The sequence below is a fragment of the Gymnoscopelus braueri genome, assembly GCF_963280865.1.
Source record: "Gymnoscopelus braueri genome assembly, chromosome: 8".
Classification (NCBI taxonomy): Eukaryota; Metazoa; Chordata; class Actinopteri; order Myctophiformes; family Myctophidae; genus Gymnoscopelus; species Gymnoscopelus braueri.
The window spans coordinates 14950534-14975533 of record NC_137609.1 but is presented as its reverse complement, the minus strand read 5'-3'; the positions used below and the strand labels follow the sequence as shown (position 1 = coordinate 14975533).

Here is a 25000-nt window from a genome sequence, read left to right as displayed (position 1 = left end):
GTGGCACTGACACTTGTTTCAGTCGAAAATAACATTATGATAACCACACGACTTCTGGGGAAGTAAGCCTCACGACATCCTTGTATTTGCAGTATTTCTAGTGGGGCGTAACTAATTAACTGGCAAACAAGGGGTGCTCCACATTCAAATATCAGAACCAATCAAAACATATCGTGCTTTGTGGCTTAGTGAATGAATGGAGCCTGCCCAGTTCTAGTGCAGGTTTCAAACACCAAAAGGATTGCACATGTATGATTAAAAAATAAACAATAAATATAATAATACAGTATTATATTTTAGCCAGTCTCATATAGGAGAAAATGTTTTCTGACAGGATGAAACATCTCAGAGAATTCATTTCCAGGGTCGTAAAGAAAATGTTTGGCCAACTAAACAAAGTCTCAACCAGTCTCATTTGCCGACCGCACAACTGCAACATCCTGTAGTCTGGCATGTCAGCCTTCATCGCTCATTCTCTTTCCTGCCTTTCCCTCCAGTCTCTAGTCCCAATCAAAACAGAGAAACCCCCCCAAGAGAAAACCATTTTCATCATGTCAATAAGTGGATGGCAAATTTTGTCTTCCTCTCTCGCCACAGCTTCAAGCTTAATAAAACTGGGGGAGAGTGCGGCGGTGTGAAGTCTGGGCCGACAGACTCCAAGTGGAAGCTGTGGTCTGGCTCTGGTTTCCGCGGGGCTCGTATTCAGCGCGACACCAGCAGGAGGGAGGCCGCGCTTCTGTTACAGGAAGGTGTAGTCCAACAGCTTCCTGTTTCCACTGGGTCACTGTATTTGTCTGATCCTGTGGGTTTATCCAATGTGATTGGTCTCTCAGCGTGCGTGCGAGCGTCCATGCATGCTTATGTGTTACTCTTTATATAGACCGATATAGACTTATACCCTGGTGTCTCCTGTGTTTTAAGGTCTATTTCAAGCAGCTTCACCCAGTGGGAACTTATTGCTCTGACAGACAGGTGTAGCGTGTTTACTTTAGAGGGTTTTGTGGGACATTCAGGAGAACTAACTGCACCTGTTAAAAGAAACCTGTCTCCATTCGAAATGTCCGCTCTATTTTATTATTTTTCATCACACACACACGCAAGTATGCATGTGCACATGCACACACGTACACGTACACGTACACGTACACGTACACGTAGTCGTACACGTACTCGCACGCGCGCACACACACACACACACACACACACACACACACACACACACACACCCCCCCACACACACACACACACACACAGTTTAAAAACTTCTTGACCACTTTCTTGCTTTTCAATTCTCACTTTATTTTGTGTGTAGTTCCTTCCTTTCTAACATGTCACACTCATTCTTCAGCCTTGTTATTATTTCTCTTCTTTCCTCATGCGTGTTCCCTCTCTCTGACACATCCACCACCTGTATACTACCAGGACGGCAGTGCCACCGTATTGTATGCCTAAACGCTTCTCCATTTCTGTCCTTGTGCGTTTCTCAGCTGAGCACATCTGCGTGACTGTCTATATGATTGAGGGTTCTTTAACAAGCCTGAGTGGGAAACCACATGCTGAACATCACAGGGGAGATGCATCACCTGCTGGAAGCACATGCACACACATAATGTACGGCATGGAGATGCACGCATTGCACACAGCAGTATGCACACACATACCGTCTATTCACAGGCAACTGGATGCTGTCTTTCACTGTCTTGCTTTCTCTTTGGGTCTCTCTGAGTTTCTGTCTCTCTCTCTCTCTGTCAAAATGGACCAAATGAAAGCTGTCGTAAACTCCATCCTTCTTCCAACTGTCTTGTGTCATTTCCATCCTGTGTTCCCCTACAGCCTTACGACTCATCATCCCATGTTTGTTTGAATATCATCCTAGTACTTGGCAAGTGTGTGTGTGTGTGTGTGTGTGTGTGTGTGTGTGTGTGTGTGTGAATACTGCTAGCAAGATCAGGGATGCCTTCGCAGCATTTGGGGTCATGCTTTAATCCAGCATGTCATTGGATTTGACCGCCAAGGCACGACCCACGCAGGAAGGAAAAGGCTGTCAGGCTTCAGAGAAGAGGCAGATTCAAGCTCCTAACCTGAACGGAATCACATTCACTCAACGACATTACCACTCAGTCAGAAACTATCACAAACACATCCCATTGCCCAATAGGATGGGTGTGGATCAAGAAATAGTGCAACAGAAACATCTGCGCTCGGAATTGTTCCCATTTAACCACTTGAACCTGAGTGTCCCTATTCTGGGCATGTCATTATAGGCAAACATTCAGCGAAAATAGACGATCTAAGTGTAACAGTAGATGGGCTATTTTCAGAGAAGATATTTAGTGTAGAGGGAAAAAAGGAGTGGACCAAGGATGGAGCCATGGATAGAGCCCTGTGGGACCCTGGTCAATATAGGGTTTAAGTAATCAAAGGGTTTTACATTTCTGCTGTGACCTTTCAAGGCTCTTAAGAAAGCACTTCAGAAGTCTGAACAACAGCCGTGGGCTCGAAACATCACAACAGAACGTTTTATTTGATTTGATTTGATTTGACTTGATTTATTTGACATTCATGTGTAGCAGGGTACAGCATGCATCTGAAAACAAACATCAAGGATAAACACAATAATGTCAGTACTAATTTCCATTGTGGTCCTTGGTTTCAAACAGAGAGACAATACAAACAAGGAACGATAAAAGCAAAACAAAACAAAAGAAGAAATACATTCTAGACTGAAAAACCTTTAAACTTTCTTAACCCAATAAGACCTGAAGCCGATTCTACAAATGCCTTCCACATCAGTAGTTCTCAAACTTTTTTGTGCTAAGGACCCCCAAAATGATATGTATTTGGCCGCGGACCCCCCCATCTGAAAATGTTTTGTGCCAGGGACCCCCAGAAGCTAACATTTGTGTTAAAAAAAAAGGAAACTTTCTGTTCAACATTAATGCTTATCAAACTTGATATGCAGCTTATAAATCATACAGACCCAGGCTGGCTGAACGTGACTGGAATCGTAGATCAAAATGTAAACTCTGAATCAATCACATCTAATTTGGATTTCTTGCGAGTGGAATGAATCAAGAGCTGCATTACACTTATAAATCAATATAATATGACAAAGTGATATAAGAAACCACCAAATTCATCCAACAAGGAGTAGTACGGTGGAAAATGGCACCTCATCATAGCAACCATGGATTCATTCTTCCATTCACTTCTGTGCTACAAAGTCTGTATTTTAATAGGCCCATGTGCGCACGTACACGCACACATACGCAAGCACACACACACACTCAACTCCTAAATTTAACAAATCACTTGTAACCAGGGCTGACATGCCATCAGATGGACATAGAGATTCCTGGAAACCAGAGAGAAATGAAGACATGACTGGGGAGACTGTGTTGCTACAGTATGAATACATTTGTCAGCTCTCCAACACTCACTTCAATACTTATATTCACTCTACACTATACAATCCAGTGTTTTATTCAACTCTTTGAGAGTACACATGTAACCAAATCGACCCATTAAGGGTCCTTTTGGACACCAATGTAATAGCATGTGTATGCACAAATGTATGCACACAAATACAGTAAACAGACACAGACACACACACACACGCAAACGCACACGCACACGCACACACACACACACACACACACACACACACACACACACACACACACACACACACACACCTCCTGCCTGGGAAATACTTAGAGGAAACGAGGGAAGTGGAAAGCAAGGAAACCAAGAAATAAATAACTCTTTGTGTTGCTGCTAAGCAAACAGAGCAGTGCATCACAGACAACTATAGAGGAGATAAGCACCTTCCTACACACTGTGTGAGTGGTATGAGTGTGTGGTTGGTTTGTTTGTGTGTGCATGCGTGCGTGCGTAGGTGCATGTGTGCGTGCGTGTGACAGAGAGACATACTGTAAAGAGAATGAATGGGAATTTCTGTAACCAGAAATAGGAAATAACGAAGGCAAAGGAGAGAAGTCCTGGTATAAATTGATGAAAGGTCAGTTTTGGCAGAAGAACAAGAAAAGAGGAAGAGGAATGGAGCAGTGAGGAGGATAAGATGGGGGAGAGAATGAGCCTCTTTACAATGCCGTTGCATCCTGTTCCTTCACACGCTCTGCTTGACAATACACGTTCGTTTTGTATATACATGACATAAAATGTTGGCCGCCGTTGCCTCCCGTTTTCACACGAAATGTCCCAAAGGTTCAACAAACAGTCAGCGCTGCAGAAAGAAATTACAATGGCTATGTATCATTTTAATCTATTGTAAACGCTGCCGTCATCCTCCAAACATCCTTCCTCTTCCTCTCTCTGCCCGGAGGACGACGTGACGGAGGCTCACGCACCACATGCAACGGAGCCAAATCACGTTGCAACGGAAATGTCAACGACTGGCGCGGGCCAGTCCTCAGCCTTTAGTTTGCTGCTATTTTGAATGTAATGTCTACTGTCGTTTTGGTCTTCATAATTTCATACTCGGAGAGATGAGGGAGGGAACGGCCATGAGCGACAACATTGTTAACCAGTTTTCCAACCCCCACCCCTAAAACAGCTCCATACCGTTGACAGCTGGTTGGGGTGATGGCAACAGGAGACGACATAGAACAAATGATCAACAACCTGCATTAGCCTGATGATGTCAGCATTTGCATCATTGCATCCCCATCCAAGTAGCCGCAGTATTTCGCTAAACCCACAGAACAGAAAGCCAACTGTAACTGCCTTTAGCCAGTGTATCAGACTCCCCACTGGGGGAGGGGGGGGGGGGTCTCATTCGTCCAGCCATAAGGAACGTGCCAGAATGAGCGATTCCAGAATGAGCGATTCCAGAATGAGCGATTCCCTCATTCGGGCATATCGGAATGCCGGCCATGATTGTTGTCTGCCGTGGAATTAGGCCATTGTTTGACCGCCAGAATAGACCGTCGGCTAGGATTAGGAGAATTAAGAAATTGATTACGACATGCTCTTGTAACAACTGGAGTACAGTAGGTCTGAATTTATTAATTTTTTTGTTTCTGTCTTGGCCAGTCGAGTTGCCCAATTAGCAACAAATGACTTGTTTCAGCAACTCTGCAACAAACTGCACATGTGGAGTCCAGGACTGGTTGGAACTGCTTGTTGTAGTCGTAGTTAACATGTAACAAGAGTGTATTGCTTCTCATGCTTGCATTATCTACTCAATCAGTGCTTTTGCATTTCTTCTGTGGCTCAGCACAGCGTTCTCCCTCTTTTCTTTGCTCACTACGTTTCTCATGTCTCTCCTCTTCTCTTCCTGTTATTCCTTCTCCTCTCTCTCGTCTACAGTCTGGCCCCTGGGGACCGTGCCCCCATGCACATGCCAGATTTCACGGAGCCCCGACCAAGCGCACTTTCCAAATACACATTAAATGTACCCGCAACCATGTGCAGTTCAACCATTTAACTATTTATCTAAACCCATTTATCCTGGTACTGTAAGCATTTTTAGGTCCACAAGTTCTACTGGGACTTATGGTGACTGCGGCACCTTTGAAGTTCCATGTATTTGAGGATCAGTTTAAAAGTGTAAAACAGCAGAGAGAGAAAGAAATGTGCCGTTTTATTCTTTGCCTCCCTCTCTTACAGCAGAAGGGATCAAACCAAAACAACAACCTGTAAAAACAGTTGTGGTCAGCGGTGTGTGGCGGGCGTAAGGCCTCGCTAGAACGCAAAACAACTGCTCCTTTCTCCGGGGAAGTCATCCTTACACATGAGAGAGAGACTGCTGGAATTGAGATGAAAGCAAGATGAGAGTCAAGCTGCTGTGAGATAAGATGGAATTTTAGACTGAGCGCTCACCCTACACTGCTGGCTGGGTTGCCATGGGAACCCCATTCGAGGTGAGACAGAGGACATGGCGGCAGCCCTGAGTAAATCTCCTCACACGAGCAGCTTCAGGAATGCAGGTGATCTCTCCCGCCGCGAGTCTCACTCCTTTTGTATAAATCAGCCCCGGTGTTCATTTCTTTTTAATTGAATGCATTCCACGGCTGTGCTTCACTTACCATAACCCATTTTTATGAATCGCGTCGCGATGTGTATCAGCACCTCTGACCGAGTTCTCTCCATTTAAAGAATGTGAATACATACTGTACGTACACTGAGACGTATTTCACTTCAGCCAAAGCTACCACACACTCACATTTCAATGGTTATGATCGGGAATGAGCTGAGAGGGAGCTTAACCACATTAACCCTGATGACCCTATTTTAAAAATTAAAAAAAAGTCTGTCAGGGATCTACGCACTCGCATGTTGATTTTGACAGGTTTGAGATTGTAGATCTGTGATTTTTTGTATTTTTGTATGACAAAGAATATATGGCTTACGGTAGTTACAGTAAAGGGAACTTGTGAATGAGGAGAGTGAATAGACAGAGAAGAGCTTGTGGAGAGACTGTGAATAAGCCACGTTGGCTGCAGAAGTAGGACAATAATCCTGTGGCCAAAAGTCTGCAAGATTGAACGCCACGAGAATTAAATACGGCAGTTACACCTGCCAAAGCAAAGGAGCAAAGATGCAAGAAAGAGGAAGAAAGAAATCTGAGACACAGACAGAGAGAATGATATATGATGAAAGGAGATTAAGACAAAAATGGAGAGAAAGGCATATTGAGAGAAAGAGAGATGGTGAGAGATTTTCAAAGAGAGAGGGAGAGAATTACGAGAGAGACATTAAGGGAAAGAAATGCAAAAATAATTAAGACAGAGAGAGGTAGAGAGAGAGAGAGAGAAGGATTAAGGAAGAGAGACTTTCAGGAGAAATACAGAGAAAGATTCAGAGAGAGAGAGAGAGAGAGAGAGAGAGAGAGAGAGAGAGAGAGAGAGAGAGAGAGAGAGAGAGGGGTTTAAGGAGAGGCAAGAAAAGAGCACAGTAGAAAGAGAGTTCTTGAAAGAAGGTTGTGTTGTTTCCTACCTCTAAGAAGCAGGTTCCGGCAGGCGTGTTCTCCTTGATGGAAGCGTTGTACAGGCTGCTGGAGAACGTGGGCGTGTTGTCGTTGATATCCTGCAGCACGATGTCCACCTTCGCTGTGGACGACAGAGGCTGCCGGCCGCTGTCCGTGGCGACGACCGTCACACTCAGCGACGGCTCCGACTCGAAGTCCAGCGCGGTCGCCGTGGTGATGATCCCCGTCACCGGGTCGATGGCGAACCAGCTGGAATGCCCGCGCTTGTCCTCCATGAGGCTGTACCGCACGTCCCCGTTGGGACCCTGGTCCTTGTCCCTGGCCGTGACCTGGAGGACAAAGGACCCCGGGTAGACCACCTCAGGGATGGTCTGCCGGTAGGCCTGCTGGTCAAACAGAGGGGGGTTGTCGTTCTCGTCCATCACTTGAATGGTGAAGGAGGACTCCGCCCGGAGGGGAGGCGTCCCCGAGTCGGTGGCCATCACCCTCAGGTCGTACGAGTCACGCTCCTCGCGGTCCAGCACCTGGTCCACATAGATCAGGTAGATGATGCTGTCCTTGGTCGTCAGGGCGAACTTCCCGTCGCCACCCTCCAGGGACACATTGACGTTGGCGTACTCCCCGTAGTCCGGGTCGGTGACTGAGATCCTCGCCACGTACTGGCCCGGCTGGGCGCCCTCGGAGATCCGCGGCGAGCCATCTTCGCTGAGGAAGATGATGGTCATGGTGGGCTGGTTGTCGTTGTAGTCACGGACGTGGATTGTCACGAAGGCATTGGTAACCTGACCAAAATGATGAGGTGAAGATGAAATTGTACATGTTGGAGCAATGCATGTTATGGACACAATGTGTCGCAAACACAAAATTTAAATTCAAAATTCAATATAAGCTCAAGAAGTTGCACTTCAAAACTAAATCTTAATCTCAGTCCTACAAATTGTAACTAAGCATGTGAAGTTTTTGTTTTATAAATATGTTGTAAAGTCATGTTCAAAGTGTAGCATGTATTATGTATATTTACTTAAGAGTGAGAGCGAATTTAGATGTCTATCAGAGCAGTGAGTAGACAGGTAGGTTTAGGTTTAAATCAGTTATCAAGTTAATCACTTTAATCACTTAAATCACTTAGATCAAAGGATTTTACTGTGTAGAAAACTATGATTAAAAGTTTAACAGTACCTCAGGGTGGCTGGCATTATCTCTGGCCTGCACCACCAATTCGTGGACCCTCTTCTTCTCATAGTCCAGAGGCCTGTTCAGAGTGATGACCCCTGACTTGATGTCCATGACGAAGTAGCGATCAGGGTCACTCTGACGTCGGTTGATCTCATACAGGACCAGACCGTTGTCACCCTCGTCAGCATCAGTTGCAAATACCTGCAGAGAATTGTAATAGGGCCATTTACGTGTAAAATGGCATTGTCTTATTTCGTACTACGAACAGGAAGGACTGTTAATGTCAGTTGTTTTGTTTTTGTGTAGGGTGTCATATAATCCCATATGGGATGGGCCAAAATGGTGGCATGACAAATAAAAAAATCATGAATTCATTCATTGTAATACAAAAGGTTAAGTTATTATACACTGCTTTCATTGAAACTCATGATTTATTATAAATATATATATATATATATATATATTTTTTTTTGTTATCTCAAATTACTTATTATATTGAATTCGTCATGTTCAATTAATAATGACATTAAAGGTGCATTCGGAAATTGCGCACCGGAGCGCACTCGCCTATTAGTTTGTATTGGCCAGTGCGATCAGTGCTGTATTTCCGAACGCACCCTAAGTTAACAGACTGATTCTAACCTGCAGTATGCTGCTGCCCTGCGGCAGGCTCTCAGAGATGATGGCGTGGTACCGGCTCTGGTTGAACACTGGTGCATGGTCGTTAATGTCGGTCACAGATACATCCAGGGTCATGGAGCCCATCCTCCTGGGCGAGCCGCCATCAAAGGCCTCCAGTACCAGGCTGTAAGTCGAGCGCTTCTCCCTGTCTAGTACTCCATTCACCACGAGGTCCCAGTAGAGCACCGCGTTGGCACCCCTCTTGGTCTCCAGCTTGAAAACCTGGCCCACGTTACCCTCCCTGATGGCGTAGCCCTGGGTGGTCAGCTGGTCCTTGTCGGCGTCTGTTGCCGGTTCCAGGGAGAACCTCGTCCCCACGGCCGTCTGCTCTGGGATCTTGAGGGCGGCCTTCTTCCTGGGGAATACCGGCGCGTGGTCGTTGATGTCGTTGACAGATATCGACACTTCCACCGTCACGCCCGTCATGGTCACGGCGATGAAGCTGTAGTGGTCCCTCTCCTCGCGGTCGAGGCGGCGGGCGGTGGTGATGATGCCCGTGGTCTCGTCGATGTTCAGGTCGCTGCCCACCCCCGTGCCCTCGTGGTCAGAGATGAAGTAGAGGCTGGCGGTGATGCCCGGTGGCAGCCCCGCACTGATGTCACCCACGATAGTCCCTGCCGGCTGCTCCTCGTCCAGCTGGAGCTCCAGGGCTCCGAGGACGGAGGTCGACTGAGCAACGACCAGGTGAAGGATGACATAGAGAACAAAGACAGATGGCCGTCGGCATAGACTTGAACATACAAGACGGTGTCCGCTGACCCTGGCCCTCCCTCTCGACCCTTTACTTGTAATCGGCATGGCTGGGTTCCTCTGCTACACCTGAGAAAAGACAAATAACAGACAGAAGGAAACGTCAAGCAGATGTGGACAAGCTAGCATCAGGCCATATGATTTAAAGGTGATCACAATAGGCTATTTAGACCAATTTGTATTCTATTTATTCAATATGTCTCGATATTGTTCAATTTTCTTTCAATAAGCTATCCCTTGATTATCTCTGGTCCAGAGCGTTAGCGAGTTCTCTCTAACATTCTGTTAGGAGCGGGTGCTATTCCCATGGACCGAAAATTTGACGGCTAACGGTTCAACAATTAACTAGTGTGATGGAAAACAGAACCAGGCATAAAACATTATTTCTGTGTCAAGATGTGTGTTATAGTAGCCTACATGGATTATATGATTAGATAGGGACGATTTTAAAACAGCATGGAAAAAGAACCCAGATGGAGAGTGAACCTGTCTTGAGATTCTTGGGAAGGAACGCAAACCTCAACTATTATTTATATCTCATGGGTAACAACGGATGGGAGTATTTTGAAGTGTCTAGATTGGACACAAAGGGACAACCTTGGGAAAAATTCACTGTTCTGTCATAAAACATCAACTGAAATATCTTATGATAGGTAATGTTGACATACCCACACGCAAGCACGCGCGCAGACATACACACACACACACACACACACACACACACACACACACACACACACACACACGGATGGAATGCATGGGAAAGTCTGTAGTTACTCAATACGTAAAGCAAAGTGAAAACATAAAATATCCTGACGGAGGATATACTGTAGGTTAAATTAAGACACAGGATTTTACAGTGCACACTCGCACCTACACAAACATACAGTAACACTCCTCATACAAATGCCTGCTCGTCCTGAGCCTTCCGCAGCATCTAATCACATGCAGATAGTCAGATACTGTAGATATGCATCTACGCAACACATACTTTCTCTCTCACATATACACACTGCATCTGGGTCAAATATTATTTATAAATAATGCTGTGTTTGTTTTAAATTGATTGGAGTGCCAGTAGAATTGGGATCCGGAACCGGAGTAACTGGAGGAACAGGATCCAACATTGAGGAACCGGAATCGGTTTCATCACATTTGGAACCGCTCCGGAACCGGCTATATATATATTGCAATTACAATAATATGTATGCAATAATGTATGTACTATATGATTGAATTTGTGTTCATCAAACATTATAATGAAGGGAAAATTACACACAGGCAGATGTCATTCGGCGCATACACAAAGTAAATCAAGTCAAATATCTTTCAAAGAGAATTTAGTAGGCAATAGTCTACATTGCAGTAATTGACAGTTTACCTACAAATTATCCACAACTATTTTACTTGTCCTGATGTGGTAAGAGTTGTGCCCCTCTAGTACACAGATTTTAACATATGCAAACAATTATGTAACAATTATAGCCTAGTTCCCCCAGTATTGACACACATACACACACATACATCAACACGTCTTTTTGGAGACACACACACATTCTAGGAAAACCTGCCTTTCCAAACAGCATTTACAAGGTAGACGCACATTTTTTCCTGTTTATGAGGCCAGCAAACATTTACATTATCTTGAAAATGGCCATCATTGTTTATGCATATTATCCAAGTATTTATAAGAGATGATTAATTGAGTTTATAATTCTTAGAAACATTCTGCAGTGTGCAGAAGGAGCCAGTCTGGACAACATTCATCCATCACACTTGTGCAACACTGTCGTGTCGTACAACGGAGCATAAATTCAACTAAAACATGCCCATGCCTTATAGTTGTTATTTATCTGATATTTATCTGCAACCCACTTTGAGTCCCAGCCCAATGATTGAGAAACAACACAATGGTATAACGTTAACTTCAGTAGTAAGAATGTGACACATGACACAGTGCCCTTGAGCAAGAGACTGAGCCAGCTCACTCTTTGCAAGTCACTCCCGGTGGGACGAGTATATACAGTACTGAATAGCATCTGCTAAATTCTCAAAAATGAGAATCTACCTACACTATTAGCTGTTGCTCTGTCTTAGTTTCAGAATAATATTCCCATTGAGATCCACTATAAAAGTGAGGTTTAGAGCACAGGGATGCATAAGAGCAGTAGCCAGACAGCACGGGGTGTTGGCTCTATTCTAACCAGTCCTATTCGCCTACTGAAGGGCTCCCCCAGCGCACGTATGATGTGCACAGTGAGCGCCAGGAATGTCTACCAGCTACACATTCTATTGCAAGAGAGAGAGAGAGAGAAGGTGTGCATGCAACACACATTCAATCATGGTCACACGCAAACACACAAATGCGCATGCACATGTGTGCACACAATGACACACAACCAACCAACCAACCACACGTGTGTGCTCGCACACACACACACACACACACACACGCAAACGCACACGCACACGCACACGCACACACACACACACACACACACACACACACACACACACGCACACGCACACACACACACACACACACACACACACACACACACACACACACACACACACACACACACACAGAGTTAACTATGTCCACAACAAAAGACACACAGCAATCAAACCGTACCATTTTGGTTTGACTATGAGGTCAATGTCACCCACACTTCAACATATTTTACCCCAGAATGATCCACGTTTCCATAATTATTGGCTATATAAAGCATATATGAAGCGTTTGAAGTGCTTTACAAGTAGCACTAGGACCAACGCAGATGTAAATACAGGACAAAGACAATAGGCAATAGGCATACTAGCAAAGGATTTTAGTAATAAACATATCTTTTTAATGTCTAGCGAAATGCATTGTTCATTCTGCCAGGCAGACATTCCAGTAACCCTGAGTGTCACAATATAGTTCCACAATAAAACTCTATTTCATATACAGTTTGAAAGCATTCCAAACCGCACATCTGAAATGGGGATTCTGCACTCCAAACGGATGTCTTGAGTCATAGACTTTTACACTGTATGTTCTTCGGAATTGGCAATGTTACAACAACAAAGGTTTTACATTGTGTGCTATTAAGATGGTCTTTCTTTGTATAATCATTCATTCTGCCAGCCAGCCGGCCAGCCCCAGTGACCCTGACCCTCGGTAGTCTGACCCACATTGTGAGGCCGCTAGGGACAGTGAGATTAATGAAGACTATCGCTCCACAGGGACACACAGGAGGAGGAGAGAATGGTCACACTGGTCTCAAACCAGTGGACATCTGGTCCACACTGTTGCTGCTACTGCTGGTGCTGCTGGTGCTGCTGAACAGGGCCATTATTATACTCCTACACACAGAGAAAGGCACAAGTCTACACTTTGAAGGAGATACAAATACTAGAGAGAGAGGGGAGAGACAGATGGAGGGAGAGAGAGAAATTGCACATGCTTGTGTGCATGCACTCGTGCACGCGTGTGGGTGGGTGGGTTTATTTATGTGTGTTCCTGTCTGTCTCGTTTTTGCCTATCGGCCATTTTTGCCAATATAATGTCAGAATCACGATCAGTTTCCAAAATTCCACTTGGGTCATGCTCTAGAGACTCTACAAAGCAGGGAGATGGAGAGACACAATAGAAATGTTATACTGTGCTGTGATCGAATGATTACACTGGTTTGGCCCCAGTGTCCACTGACACCACTGAGCTATGCAGGAAAAAATCTCCACTGTGTGTGTAAGGTTAAGATTGCTCTGTGCCGTTTGTTGTGGAAATAGTTAACTGTGTGTGCGTGCGTGCGTGCGTGCGTGCGTGCGTGCGTGTGCACGCATGTGTGCGCGTGAGAGAGACAGAGAGCTGTGTCTGAGAGTGTGCACTTATCTGAACTGTGTGCACATGTACAGTATGTGTATGTGACTTATGGTCTCACCTGACCCCCCCTCATGGTTTCAGATCAGTGCATGCATGTGACTGTATCCACCCCTCCCTCAAAGTTTTAAATCAGTGCATGTGCGTGCCCGTGTCCCCCCCATATAGTTTCAGATCAGTGCATGCATGTGCCCCCCCTCATAGTTTCAGATCAGTGCATGTACGTGCCTGTGCCCCCCCCCCTCATGCTTTCAGATCAGTGTCAGTGAGAGGACATATATTGGCGAGCAGCAGAGCCCAGCCTGTGATCTGTCACTGTCAATGACAGCTCTCACCCTGACATCATATCCCCATTGGCACACGCTGCACGACACTGCTGTTTACTCTTGAAAATGGAAAACTGTTGAAGAATGAACACAGAGAGCAGGGACTGAAGAGAAAAATATAATAAAAAGCTATAACTCATGTTGAAAGGATGTTGAATATCTAACAGATGACCAGTGAGTGCAGTAAATGGCAGCTATCTGATCAACTCCCCCTAGTGGCAGTAGGAGTACATAGCGGTACAGAAGTTCACTACTGATGACTGTGCGTCTACAAATTAATATAGTGTTCAATTAACAGAGTAATGCACCCTGATGGACTCTAAATTAATAAAAATGAGTGCACATAAATGATCCACTTAAAATAAAAGTAACCATTGACAATTAAAATGCCCGCCTTCCTGCCAAAAGACTGTCTCCCTTCAACTAATGTATCTCGGCTTAAAGGGATATTTCACTTTCAAAAAAACTTTTGGTCATTTTATCGTCTATTCAGGCCTTTGTGAGCCCCCCAGACAGTTTATAAGTTGCTAAATTTAGTATTTAGATATTTGATATTAATTTTATCAGACACGCCCCCTTCCTATACAAACCCATTATAACTTCAAACTCCATTTTAACCCGTTAGATTCATCAAAAACACCCGTCCTTGGTTCTGATGACTCACCCTGCCCTCCTAATGCGTGTTTTTTTGATTACTTTTTTCATTTATTTTATTAAATTTTTTTAATGTATTTAATCTTTTTCATTTTCCAAAAAAAATATTAAAAATAAATGAAAAAAGTTATAAAAAAAACACGGCCCCCTCGCGTATTAGGAGGGCAGGGTGAGTCACCAGAGCCAAGGACGGGTGTTTTTGATGAATTGAACGGGTTAAAAATGGAGTTTGAAGTTACAATGGGTTTGTATAGGAAGGGGGCGTGTCTGATAAAATGAATATCAAATATCTAAATAATGAATCAAGCAACTTAAAAACTGTCTGGGGGGCTCACAAAAGCCTGAGTAGACGATAAAATGAGCAAAAGTTTTTTTGAAAGTGAAATATCCCTTTAAGCGGTCCAAATGTCTATCTCAATAAAGGAAAAAGAAAAAAGTGAGAAAAAACACTATCTACAGTGTTAATAGACAAACAAAATCTTAGTGTTAACACATTGATTGCCAAGATCGCATCGATGCGTTCTTTCAAATCCATCGCTTGCGTGCCAGCAATTCAAAAGAACGCATTGATGCGTTCTTTTGAATTTTCATTGTTTAATCTGTGATCGCACGGCTCTGTTTATTTCTCATCAGCACTTTCGTTTTCCACTTACGTCACACTCACCCGGAGCCGGATGTACATTTCCGGGTCACATTGTTTTTCTCCGGTCATTTTCGGACAGAATAGGGAAAAACACAGTTTTTCACACGGTATAAAAAACGAATGGACAGCTCAACTTCGATTTTCTTTGGTCCGGGTGACTAACAGTCATCGTCTTCGTGTATCACATCGTTTCAGGCCGATCAGCGGATCAGGGATTGTCGAAAACATAACATCCGGTGAATGACCGGATCTGACGTGGGCCTGTTTGGGAGGGGGCGAGCGAGGTGATCAATGTGTGGATTTGCTGCTCTCTACTGGTGGAACTGTCGTATGTGCTTAACACCACAATCAGAGAATTTATTTGAATGAAAAATTACAAAATTTAAAAATGTAAAAACACGCAAATTGCTGGCACAGGGGTGAGTACATTATGAATAAACTCTGGCAGTCAATGTGTTAATAGTGCCACTCATAGTGGTGTCAGTACTCAGTACCTCTCTAAGTTCAATTAACAGCAGGGATTTTACTGTGTGCTAACCGGCCTTTGCCTACTTGTTTTGGGGGTCTCACCGTGCCTGTGGAACATCTGTGCGATGCGCGGGAGGTGACATCATCTCCGTGCGACCACAGTACCAGCCAGGGCAGCCCCGGAGGGCTCCGTACAGTCTGAGCCACATCATATCTGGCACTGCACCCCCATAATCTGCCTCCGCTGGACGCAAGCCTCAAAGCCTCAAAGACATGGGCCTCCACTGTAAATACACTTACTGTAGCGTTTAATGGCCAGCTACGCTGCGCTCTATGTACTGTGACTGTTAAGAGCAGCCATTGTATGTCTTTGTTTATGTCCTTCATGTGTGTGTGTGTGTGTGTGCGTGCGTGCGTGCGTGCGTGCGTGCGTGCGTGCGTGCGTGCGTGCGTGCGTGCGTGCGTGCGTGCGTGCGTGCGTGCGTGCGTGTGACGTGCGTGCGTGCCTATGTCCAAATGCACATATTTAAACTGTATGTGTGTGCGTACGATCGGTGGTGGTATTGTAAACATCTCAGCTGTGAGGAACAGCCTCCCGTGTCGTGCCAGTTCAAAAACACGCCAATCCAAATGATCTGCCTCCCTCATCCATCTCTACCCTCATTCCTCTCTCTGTCCCTCTCTAATGGATAGAACAGATTTAGTCGGGCACGCCACGGACCGCTGTAGCCAAGTTAAACAGGAGACAAAGTCACAGAGAGTGAGAGAGAGAAAGGGGAAAAAAACGCCATCCTATACTTCTTCTGCTTTTTTTTTCATTCTTTGATGAAGCAGGTTATTAAAGCATGTGGACATTTTGGCAACATTTGGTTGGTGCCTGGTGGACAGGGTTTCCTTCAGCCCTCTACAGACTGTACAGTATGTGTACCATATACACAGTTAACTCTTCAACTGAATCCATCTCCAACCACTGCAGATGTGCTAGTTATATTGCACCACACATACTGTACCACACGGATTGGTTACAATAACATTTTATTTGTTAAAATAAGATCCAGACGTTAATGTCTCTTTCTGAGATAAGCCTTATTCACAGTACACAACGTTGTATGATGGGGTCGCTTACCGACAAGCACTGATTTTCAAGTGTCACAGCGTTAAATCATTTTAATCATGTAATGACTCGTGGAGTAGGAACCTTACACCTTATCAATTTTGAACGCATCAATTTAATCAAAACATTTGCTGTTATTTGATTAATGACAAAAGTAATCAATAAATAATTGCTAATAACATCATTGCAGCTATAATTGTTTATTATGTTACATGATAAAATAAATTAGATCTATTTTGGCTTAGGTACAATTGTAAATTGTAAAACACAAAAACAGCAGTGCCACAGAGCGCTGATGCGATTGAAGCACTATAACAGAGCTGAACTCCATGGCTCCTCCGTCTTAGCATCACAATAGTTAGCAAGTGTACAATTTCAGGCTTTCCAGAGAAATGTCAGATCTTTAAATGACCGAGAGTGAAAGGTTGGGGTCAGTTTGTGGTGAAGAGTGGGCTGCAGCGGTCAGGGTTAAAAAGGTTTGTGAGGAGGGATAGGGAGAGAGGAATGGATGGAGGGAGGGAGAGAGGGAGGGAGGGATGGAGGGTGTCCAGCGGGGGGTAGAGGATGGAGAAATGCTTTCCATCTCAGTTTTCATAGCGTTTGGGGTGTGTATGTGTGTTCACGGGGGGGTGTCAAAGACTGTGACCCTTGTCTCCCCTTGTGTTCCTTTTCCCCCGGATCTCTGGATATAGCCATCCCATATCCATCCCCAGCTGTCACAAGGAGTGTGAATGCGCTTGTGTGTGTGTGTGTGTGTGTGTGTGTGTGTGTGTGTGTGTGTGTGTGTGTGTGTGTGTGTGTGTGTGTGTGTGTGTGTATGTATGTGTGTGTGTGTGTGTCTGTATCGTGCATTTAATTTGTTTCCTAAAAAACAACTTTTTCCACTGTCTACGAGCCCACTCGGATGATTGAGATCAGTTTAAATTTGTTTCCATAACCGTCTCAATTAAAATGGAACTGACCTAGATCCTGTCATTTTTTCTTCCCAAGTCTCATAGCGCCAACACAAACCCTTAAGACGGCGGGACAGCCAGACGATTGCTGTCTGGACTGCTACATGCTCACTGAAATATACATGCACCGCGCTCCTGCAGAAAAACACAATGCATCTCCTAACTGGAAGATGTCATAAATAGTAAATGGTAAACGGTGTATTTAAATAGCGCCTTTATCCAAAGCGCTTTACAATGTGCATTACATTCAACCACACATTCACTCACACAGATGGTGGAGGAAACCATGCAAAGCACCAGCCTGCTCAATGGGAGCAGTTAATGATAAAGTGTCTCACTCGAGGACACTTCGACACAAAACCAGGGGGGGGGGGGTCTCTATCTAGTTCTCAACGGGCCTGAAAATTAAGGCTCGGCCCTAACTGGCCCGACTAATTACCATAGATTTTGGGCGAGGTCGGGTAGGGTCGGGTTCGGGCAGAATTTGAGCCCTCTACCTCCACTAACTCTAACTCCTGGGACAGTCATCCTGGGACAGCTCATGGCCAACTGAGTGCAGGGACCCGGGGCACTAAAAGGCACAAAAAAGCGACACCCTGACATGGACATTGTGGTTAACCATATTAACCACGTTGCGTGAACAAACAATGCATTGTGAGCTTGTGATCAGCTATTTTTACTATTTGTCATACCATGAATAGGGCTGTATAGGGAGGGCTTAAGTGGTTAAGTAGTCCAATGGCTTGGACCACTAACCTAACCACAATGTCCCTGGTGTCATTCCTACCGGCAGAACTGTTACAGTACCTCTTGTCTTTCCTCACTTTGCTGTCTCTCTACGCTGTCCTCTGACAATAAAAACAGAAATGCCTAGAATGAATCATCTTTATAGCTTTTACAGCCACACACATGGCAAATTCCAGACTAATGCGTGCCAAACACCTTGTACCAGAAAATTGAGTCTTTTAGGAAAAAATACATATAGTTTATTATTTATTTCTTTGGCATTTAATTTAATTGCATATTCCGTGCATAAAGGCAAAAGTCAGTGACATCAATCAGGAAGTAGAGGGTGTGTGGAGGTTTAGTCAGCGTACAATGTAGAGCACGACTGGGTTCACACTGAGTCCAGGACTACCTGCCACTGCCAGGACCTTACCAGGTGTACTGGGGAGTATTGAGCTTCAATCCACTGGGGGCCAATGCAGTTATAATACTGGGCTCAAAGTGATTTGAGTGTTCCAGAATGGAACGGAACAGCACAGAACACATTAGAATACAATACAGCACTATTCCTACATACAATAGTCTATCCCCACGGTTCTCAAAGTAGGGGTCCGCGGCGCATAGCCAGGGGGTCCGCGAAATAATTCACAGATTATTATTTCTTTAATAATACAAAATAATAACAATTATTGGGGGGGGGGGGCCCTGACTAGTATCCACAATCTCCAGAAGCCCAGGCCCAGTAAACACACACACACACACACACACACACACACACACACACACACAGACACACACACACACACACACACACACACACACACACACACACACACACACACACACACACACACACACACACACACACACACACACACACACACACACACACACAGTGAAATTCATTAGGGGAAACCACACATCTGTAAACATGGAGACACACTCACAGACATGTGGACACACGCACTAGAAAACACACATACACAGCAATTAACATAACGCTGTGCATGTGTGTGTGACGGACAGGTGCAGGAATATATGGTGTCTGACTCAATGAGGCACACACACACACACACACACACGCACACACACACACACACACACACACACACACACACACACACACGCACGCGCACGCACGCACACACACACACACACACACACACACACACACACACACACACACATACACACATCTATAAAGGCATGCAGATATGGTGAGTTCCAGAACAAATCTGAGAGTGGGGCATATTTTTAAACGTTTTGGCTCGACATTTTTATTTGGATGTGAAATGAAGCAAACGCTATGAGGTTAGAACCTCAAAAGGTCAGTTTTAATTTGAAGGTATTTTTAGCCGTATAGGATGAACAGTTAAAAACGAAAGTCCCTCCATGTTGTTGAATGCCAAAGGTATTTAGACAGATTAGGATATACTATATTCAATAAAGTATTCAATTTTAGCATACAGTAAAAACTTCTTGAAGTGCAATTACTTCTGTTAGCCCGACCCCATCAACCTTTTATATACCTCTTCTCTGCCAGCCATTTTTTTCATTTCAGTGTATTTCTGTGAGTTTTCATCTGTTTTTTGTTGTTGTTTATTGCTCTCAAAGTGTATTGATTCCCCAAAGCGAATATTTATCTTCACTAACCATTCTCCAAGTGGAGGTCTACAGCAGGACAGGATCAACCACAGCAGAATTCCACTTTAAGTCTGGGGTTCAGTGCTGATTGTTCAAGGACACTTCAACAGGGCAGACAGGGGCCTTGAACCCAGGATTTCCTGATATAGGGTTCCTCTACCCTCACCCTCTCCGTTCCACTTTAATTTACCCCAAAGCAGCACAGACTGAGTGCACACCGGCTACTGCAAATTACTTCAAAAGGAAGTCAAATGGCGTGAAAACAAATAAAAATACTTTCCGTTAGAACTTCATGGAGATGTTGTTTGGGTAAAACAGAACAGCTAATAGTCATAGTTTCGTATCTTTAAAGTTTGAAGCAGGGTCATCTAACAATTTAAATATGCTTTGAAGAGTTGTTTATTTATCCAGACACGCGCTCAGACACTCACACACACACATGCTGTACGTACGGAGTCCCCAGGCAGAGCAGGACAGAGACCAACATAAAGAGACAAGGAGAGAGGGAGAGTTAGACAGACAGGAAGGGATGAAAAAGAAAAAAAAAGATTTGATAGGGTATGAGCTTTCTCTCAGAATTGTTGTAATAGTGACAACATGGGGTAGTAAACCCCATGTGAGGCCAGGCGTGTCGTGCACGCTCAAACAGACACAGGCACGCGCGCACAGACTTACACACAATCAGACAAATAGCGTGTCCCCTCAGAACTGTTAGTGAAGCCAGAGAAAACACAGCCGGAGGTGATTCACTAACCTCTTAACCTACACTGCCCCACTGCCAAGTGAGTGTCTGTGTGTGTGTGTGTGTGTGTGTGTGTGTGTGTGTGTGTGTGTGTGTGTGTGTGTGTGTGTGTGTGTGTGTGTGTGTGTGTGTGTGTGTGTGTGTGTGTGTATGTGTATGTGTGTGTGTGTGTGTGTGTGTGTGTGTGTGTGTGTGTGTGTGTGTGTGTGTGTGTGTGTGTGCTTGCTTGAGCGCGCGTGCGTGTGTGATTCTGTGAGTATGCAAGTGTCTGGATGCGTGCATGTGTGTGTGTGTCTGATTCTTTGAATATGTGTTTTTGTGGATGTGTGCGCTGTGCATGCACTTCAATGAGAGATAGACACGGAAAAAGGAGAGAGGTAGCAAAAGACACTTTGAAGCCAACACACAGAGAGAGAACAACAGATTTACAGAGATAGAGAGTCGGACAACTGCAGAAGATCCACAAATGTGAGATGAGCAGGGGGGGGGTGGAGACCGAGACAAGAGTGATACCCCCGAAGGTGTGGCTACAGCTGCCAGCTTCCATCCGTCAGTGCCCCTTCGCCATCACAACATAGTTAATATCCCATTGGGGGCCCAAAAGACCAGCCAGAGCCCCCCTGCCCATGACCGCTCTGTCAAACAATATTACCTCGCTGGAGGAAGTGAGACAAATAACCTCACGCAATGGATGTTTGTTTCTCTCTCCACTACACCACAATTAACCCTCTACAACAACAACAACAACACCACAGTTTCATTTACAGATTTCATGTTTGTACTGTGTTCTATATGTCTGCGGAAGGAAGGCCATAAGACATAAGTTTAGGGCTGTCACGATTACAAAATGTAAGTTGACGATTAATTGTCATACAAATAATTGCGATTAACGATTTAATTGTGTTTTTGGCATTGAACATTGGAACATATGAATAAAAAAAAAATCTGTTTGCATTTTCTAATGAAAGAATCCACAGGGCAGATATGACAAATAACTTAAATATACAAAGAAATTACTGACATATTTAATAAATAAAAAATAGTGGAAATAGCTGATCTACAAGCTTACAACAGCGTTGTAAGCTTGTAGATTTGCTATTTCTGATTGTCAGACATTTTGACGATTATGACGATTATGGAAATTAATTGCCATTTTCTCAAATAATTGCGATTAGACAATTATGTAATAATTGTGACAGGGGTTCTATCCCTGCATCCCCCTGCGTTAGTGTTGAAGTGTCTTTGAGAAAGACAATTTACCTTAACTGCTCCCGATAAGCGCACGCACACACACAGACACAGACACAACTCTCATCTCTTTCTGCATCCCTCCTTTTAGCATAATGTGAAAAACTTGCCTCTCACCAAGTCCCCTCAGGTCACGTTGGTGTGTCAGTGAAGACATTAATATAAAGCTTTCTTTACGGGTGTGTAAGCTCAATGATCACATGTCATTAGAGATGAGGACAGACACAGACAGTGTTCCCACTAGGACTTAATTCACCGCGACGGACAAGGACCTTTGTTGTCAGGCTTCAAACGATGTTCTGAGAGGAGTTCACACGCAAATTCATTCTCATTTGACAGATGACTCTCATGAACGGTTAATCAATCTGCAATTATGCACCTCTCTCTCTCTCTCTCTCTCTCTCTCTCTCTCTCTCTCTCTCTCTCTGTGTCTTTCTCTCTTCAATTCAATGGCGATTTATTGGCATGGGAAACATACGCTTACTTTGCCAAAGAAAGTATGAATTTAAAACAATGAAAATGTACAATCAAAATATAGGCCTACTAGAGTAAAGAGATGTGTAAACAGAACATAGCAACGTTCTACCAAATATACTATGTGCATCTCTCTCTCTCTCTCTCATCTCTCTCTCTCATCTCTTTCCCTTTGATTCCTTTCTGTCTCTCCATTTCCCTTTATTTCTGTCTCTTTCCCTGTAGCTCTCTGAAAGTCTCCACCTCTCCACCTCTCCCTCTCTCTCTCTCTCTCTCTCTCTCTCTCTCTCTCTCTCTCTCTCTCTCTCTCAGAATAAAGGACGAGAGACTTGACTGCTTATTAGTTATTAAATTCCTCAGAGTCGGTGGCTCCCTGGTTACCGAGGACGACAGCTGAACAACAAAGGAATGTCCCTGTATTGGGTTCCTCCGTTATGACGCCTCTGGTTAAGCCTGAGCACAAAGGCTCATGGCCTGTATGTTAATCCTTCATAATGAAGCTAACTATCAACCTGTCTGTGGCATGAGTGCACAGACAAATCCTTAGTGTTAACTCTGAGAGTGTACTTAATGTAACAGGTTACATTTGTACAGTCTTTGAGTTACAAATGGCTGAATAACACTGACTGAGGATTTGCTTAAAATAAAAATATTTCGAGATTTGTTATTTTTTATTTTTTAACTGTTAGGATTTAGAAGACATTTGTAGAGTCCCCAGAAGCAAAGATTTGAGTTAAAATGTGAAAGTAAAAAGCACATCTACAAGCTCATAGCCGCGGCACTCGGTGCCACGCTATGAGCTTACATCTGCTATTTTTGAGTAGCCCAAAGTATAAAATAATGGTTATAGCAAAAAATCTAAAATGAAACAGTTCCCGGCGTACCCGGACTGAACGGGTTAACTCCCCAACTTTGCGAGAAAACCAAAATCCCTGATTCCTCGGTTTCTTTTCTTCCCGCTGTTCTCTCCATCTTCTGTTCTCATCCTCATGCCAGCCACCCACACACACTGTACTCCCAATCCCACATAGCTTGCGTAACACGTATATGGCCACCTGAGCTGCAGTGTCCTACATGCAGCGCTCGTCACTGTAGTGTCTGAAATTACCTGGCGCTCAGGTCATCTCAGGTCATCTCAGGTCATCTCAGTTACATCATTAAAAACACATGAGGAGCTACAGAGAATGCATGCAGTCTCTCTCCCTCCTCTTAGAAAGACACTCTGCTTATCCATCAGAGAAGGAAGGCATACAATGTTACAGTTACCATATTTCATTTCATCTTCAAGTCTGCGGTCAATGGAATATTCATCTACTCGTCTACTTATGAATTCATGCGTGAATTTGTTCAGAAGCACGTCTGCCCCCAGCCTCTGTTTAGTAGTGAGTTAACAGATGAAAGAGTCTCTCTGTCTGTCTGTCTGACAGACTGGACTGAGATATCTCAATATGTCAGGTAGCTTGTTCAACTGGACAGATGAATGGAACAGAATCTCACACACACACACACACACACACACACACACACACACACACACACACACACACACACACACACACACACACACACACACACACACACACACACACACACACGCACACAGCTCTGATTGCCCTTTACTACCATAATAATGAGAAACCCAGAAGCGCCATCGATCCATCCACACTCCACTTTCTGGCTTGAGTCACAGTTCCAAACCCACCCTGGAGGAGCCCAGCCTGGGGGAGCCATGGACAACACCAGGGCCTTAAAAGGACCTCCATCTGGGGCTTCCTCCAGGAATATAACAACTTATTTCCAGCAGTCATTATCCCAGATCCTAATCATGGGCTGCCTTAAGACCTGGTTTGGCTGCATGCTGCTGGCCAGGTTGGATCGACTTCTGTGGCCAAATTCGAGAATTACACTCAAGCAACTCGTGACACTTGACACTTGGAATTCTTTTGTGGAAGTGTGTCTGAACCAGTTGAGGAGAAGCCTTTTCTACAGCAACGCAGAGGGGCAGCGGCTGTACTTTGTTCTTTACGGTTTCCTTTTGTTTCACCAGTGCTCTCCAGTCATCCCAGCTCAGTCACCCCAATCATCAGAGGTATAAAAATAAAAATAAACAGGGGGCCCCGTTATGAGACACACAGGAGCCTTTGCAGGCTCTGGACAAAGACCTGAACGCACGCTGAAGGTAGTTACATCATAGATGGGCCTCAGAACAAACACAAATAGATGGAAGTGCGACGTCTCCTCAGCCCTAAAGCCAGTCAATCAGCCTGAGTCTGACAGGCTAGTAGCAGTAATTTCCTCTGATTGACTGAGTCAGACAGAAAGTAATATCTTCCCCAGAGCAGCAGATAAATTGATAGGTCCTCTTGTGAAGGGAGTCGATGGAAACAGGCCAGCTGACATCACCAGGTTGGAACCGACGCCAGCAGAGATAAGTTATGGCTCTGGCTGATCGCATATGGAGGTTTTGTTAGGAATGAGTAAAAAAATGTAAAAAGCTGTTTTAAACTAATGGACAGATTCTGTGAGAACTGTATGGACAGGAAGATGTGTCACACATCAGCAAACACACATACCCATACCCATA

At 44.4% G+C, this 25000-nt stretch overlaps 1 protein-coding gene across 2 annotated transcripts in view; it reads right to left on the bottom strand.

Moving 5' to 3' along the window:
* The window catches only part of dchs1b (dachsous cadherin-related 1b), a 448519-nt gene that overhangs the window by 417349 nt on the left and 6170 nt on the right, over window positions 1–25000 (bottom strand). For both annotated transcript variants that reach the window (XR_013933533.1, XM_080434535.1), the window contains exons 2-4: window positions 8771–9628; window positions 8132–8329; window positions 6961–7734 (exon numbers count right to left, since the gene is read on the bottom strand). Coding sequence is in view for 1 of the 2 variants with exons in the window: in XM_080434535.1 (XP_080290661.1) it covers window positions 6961–7734; window positions 8132–8329; window positions 8771–9607 (1809 nt within the window). In the remaining variant the exon portion in view is untranslated. The remainder of the gene's footprint in view (window positions 1–6960; window positions 7735–8131; window positions 8330–8770; window positions 9629–25000) is intronic.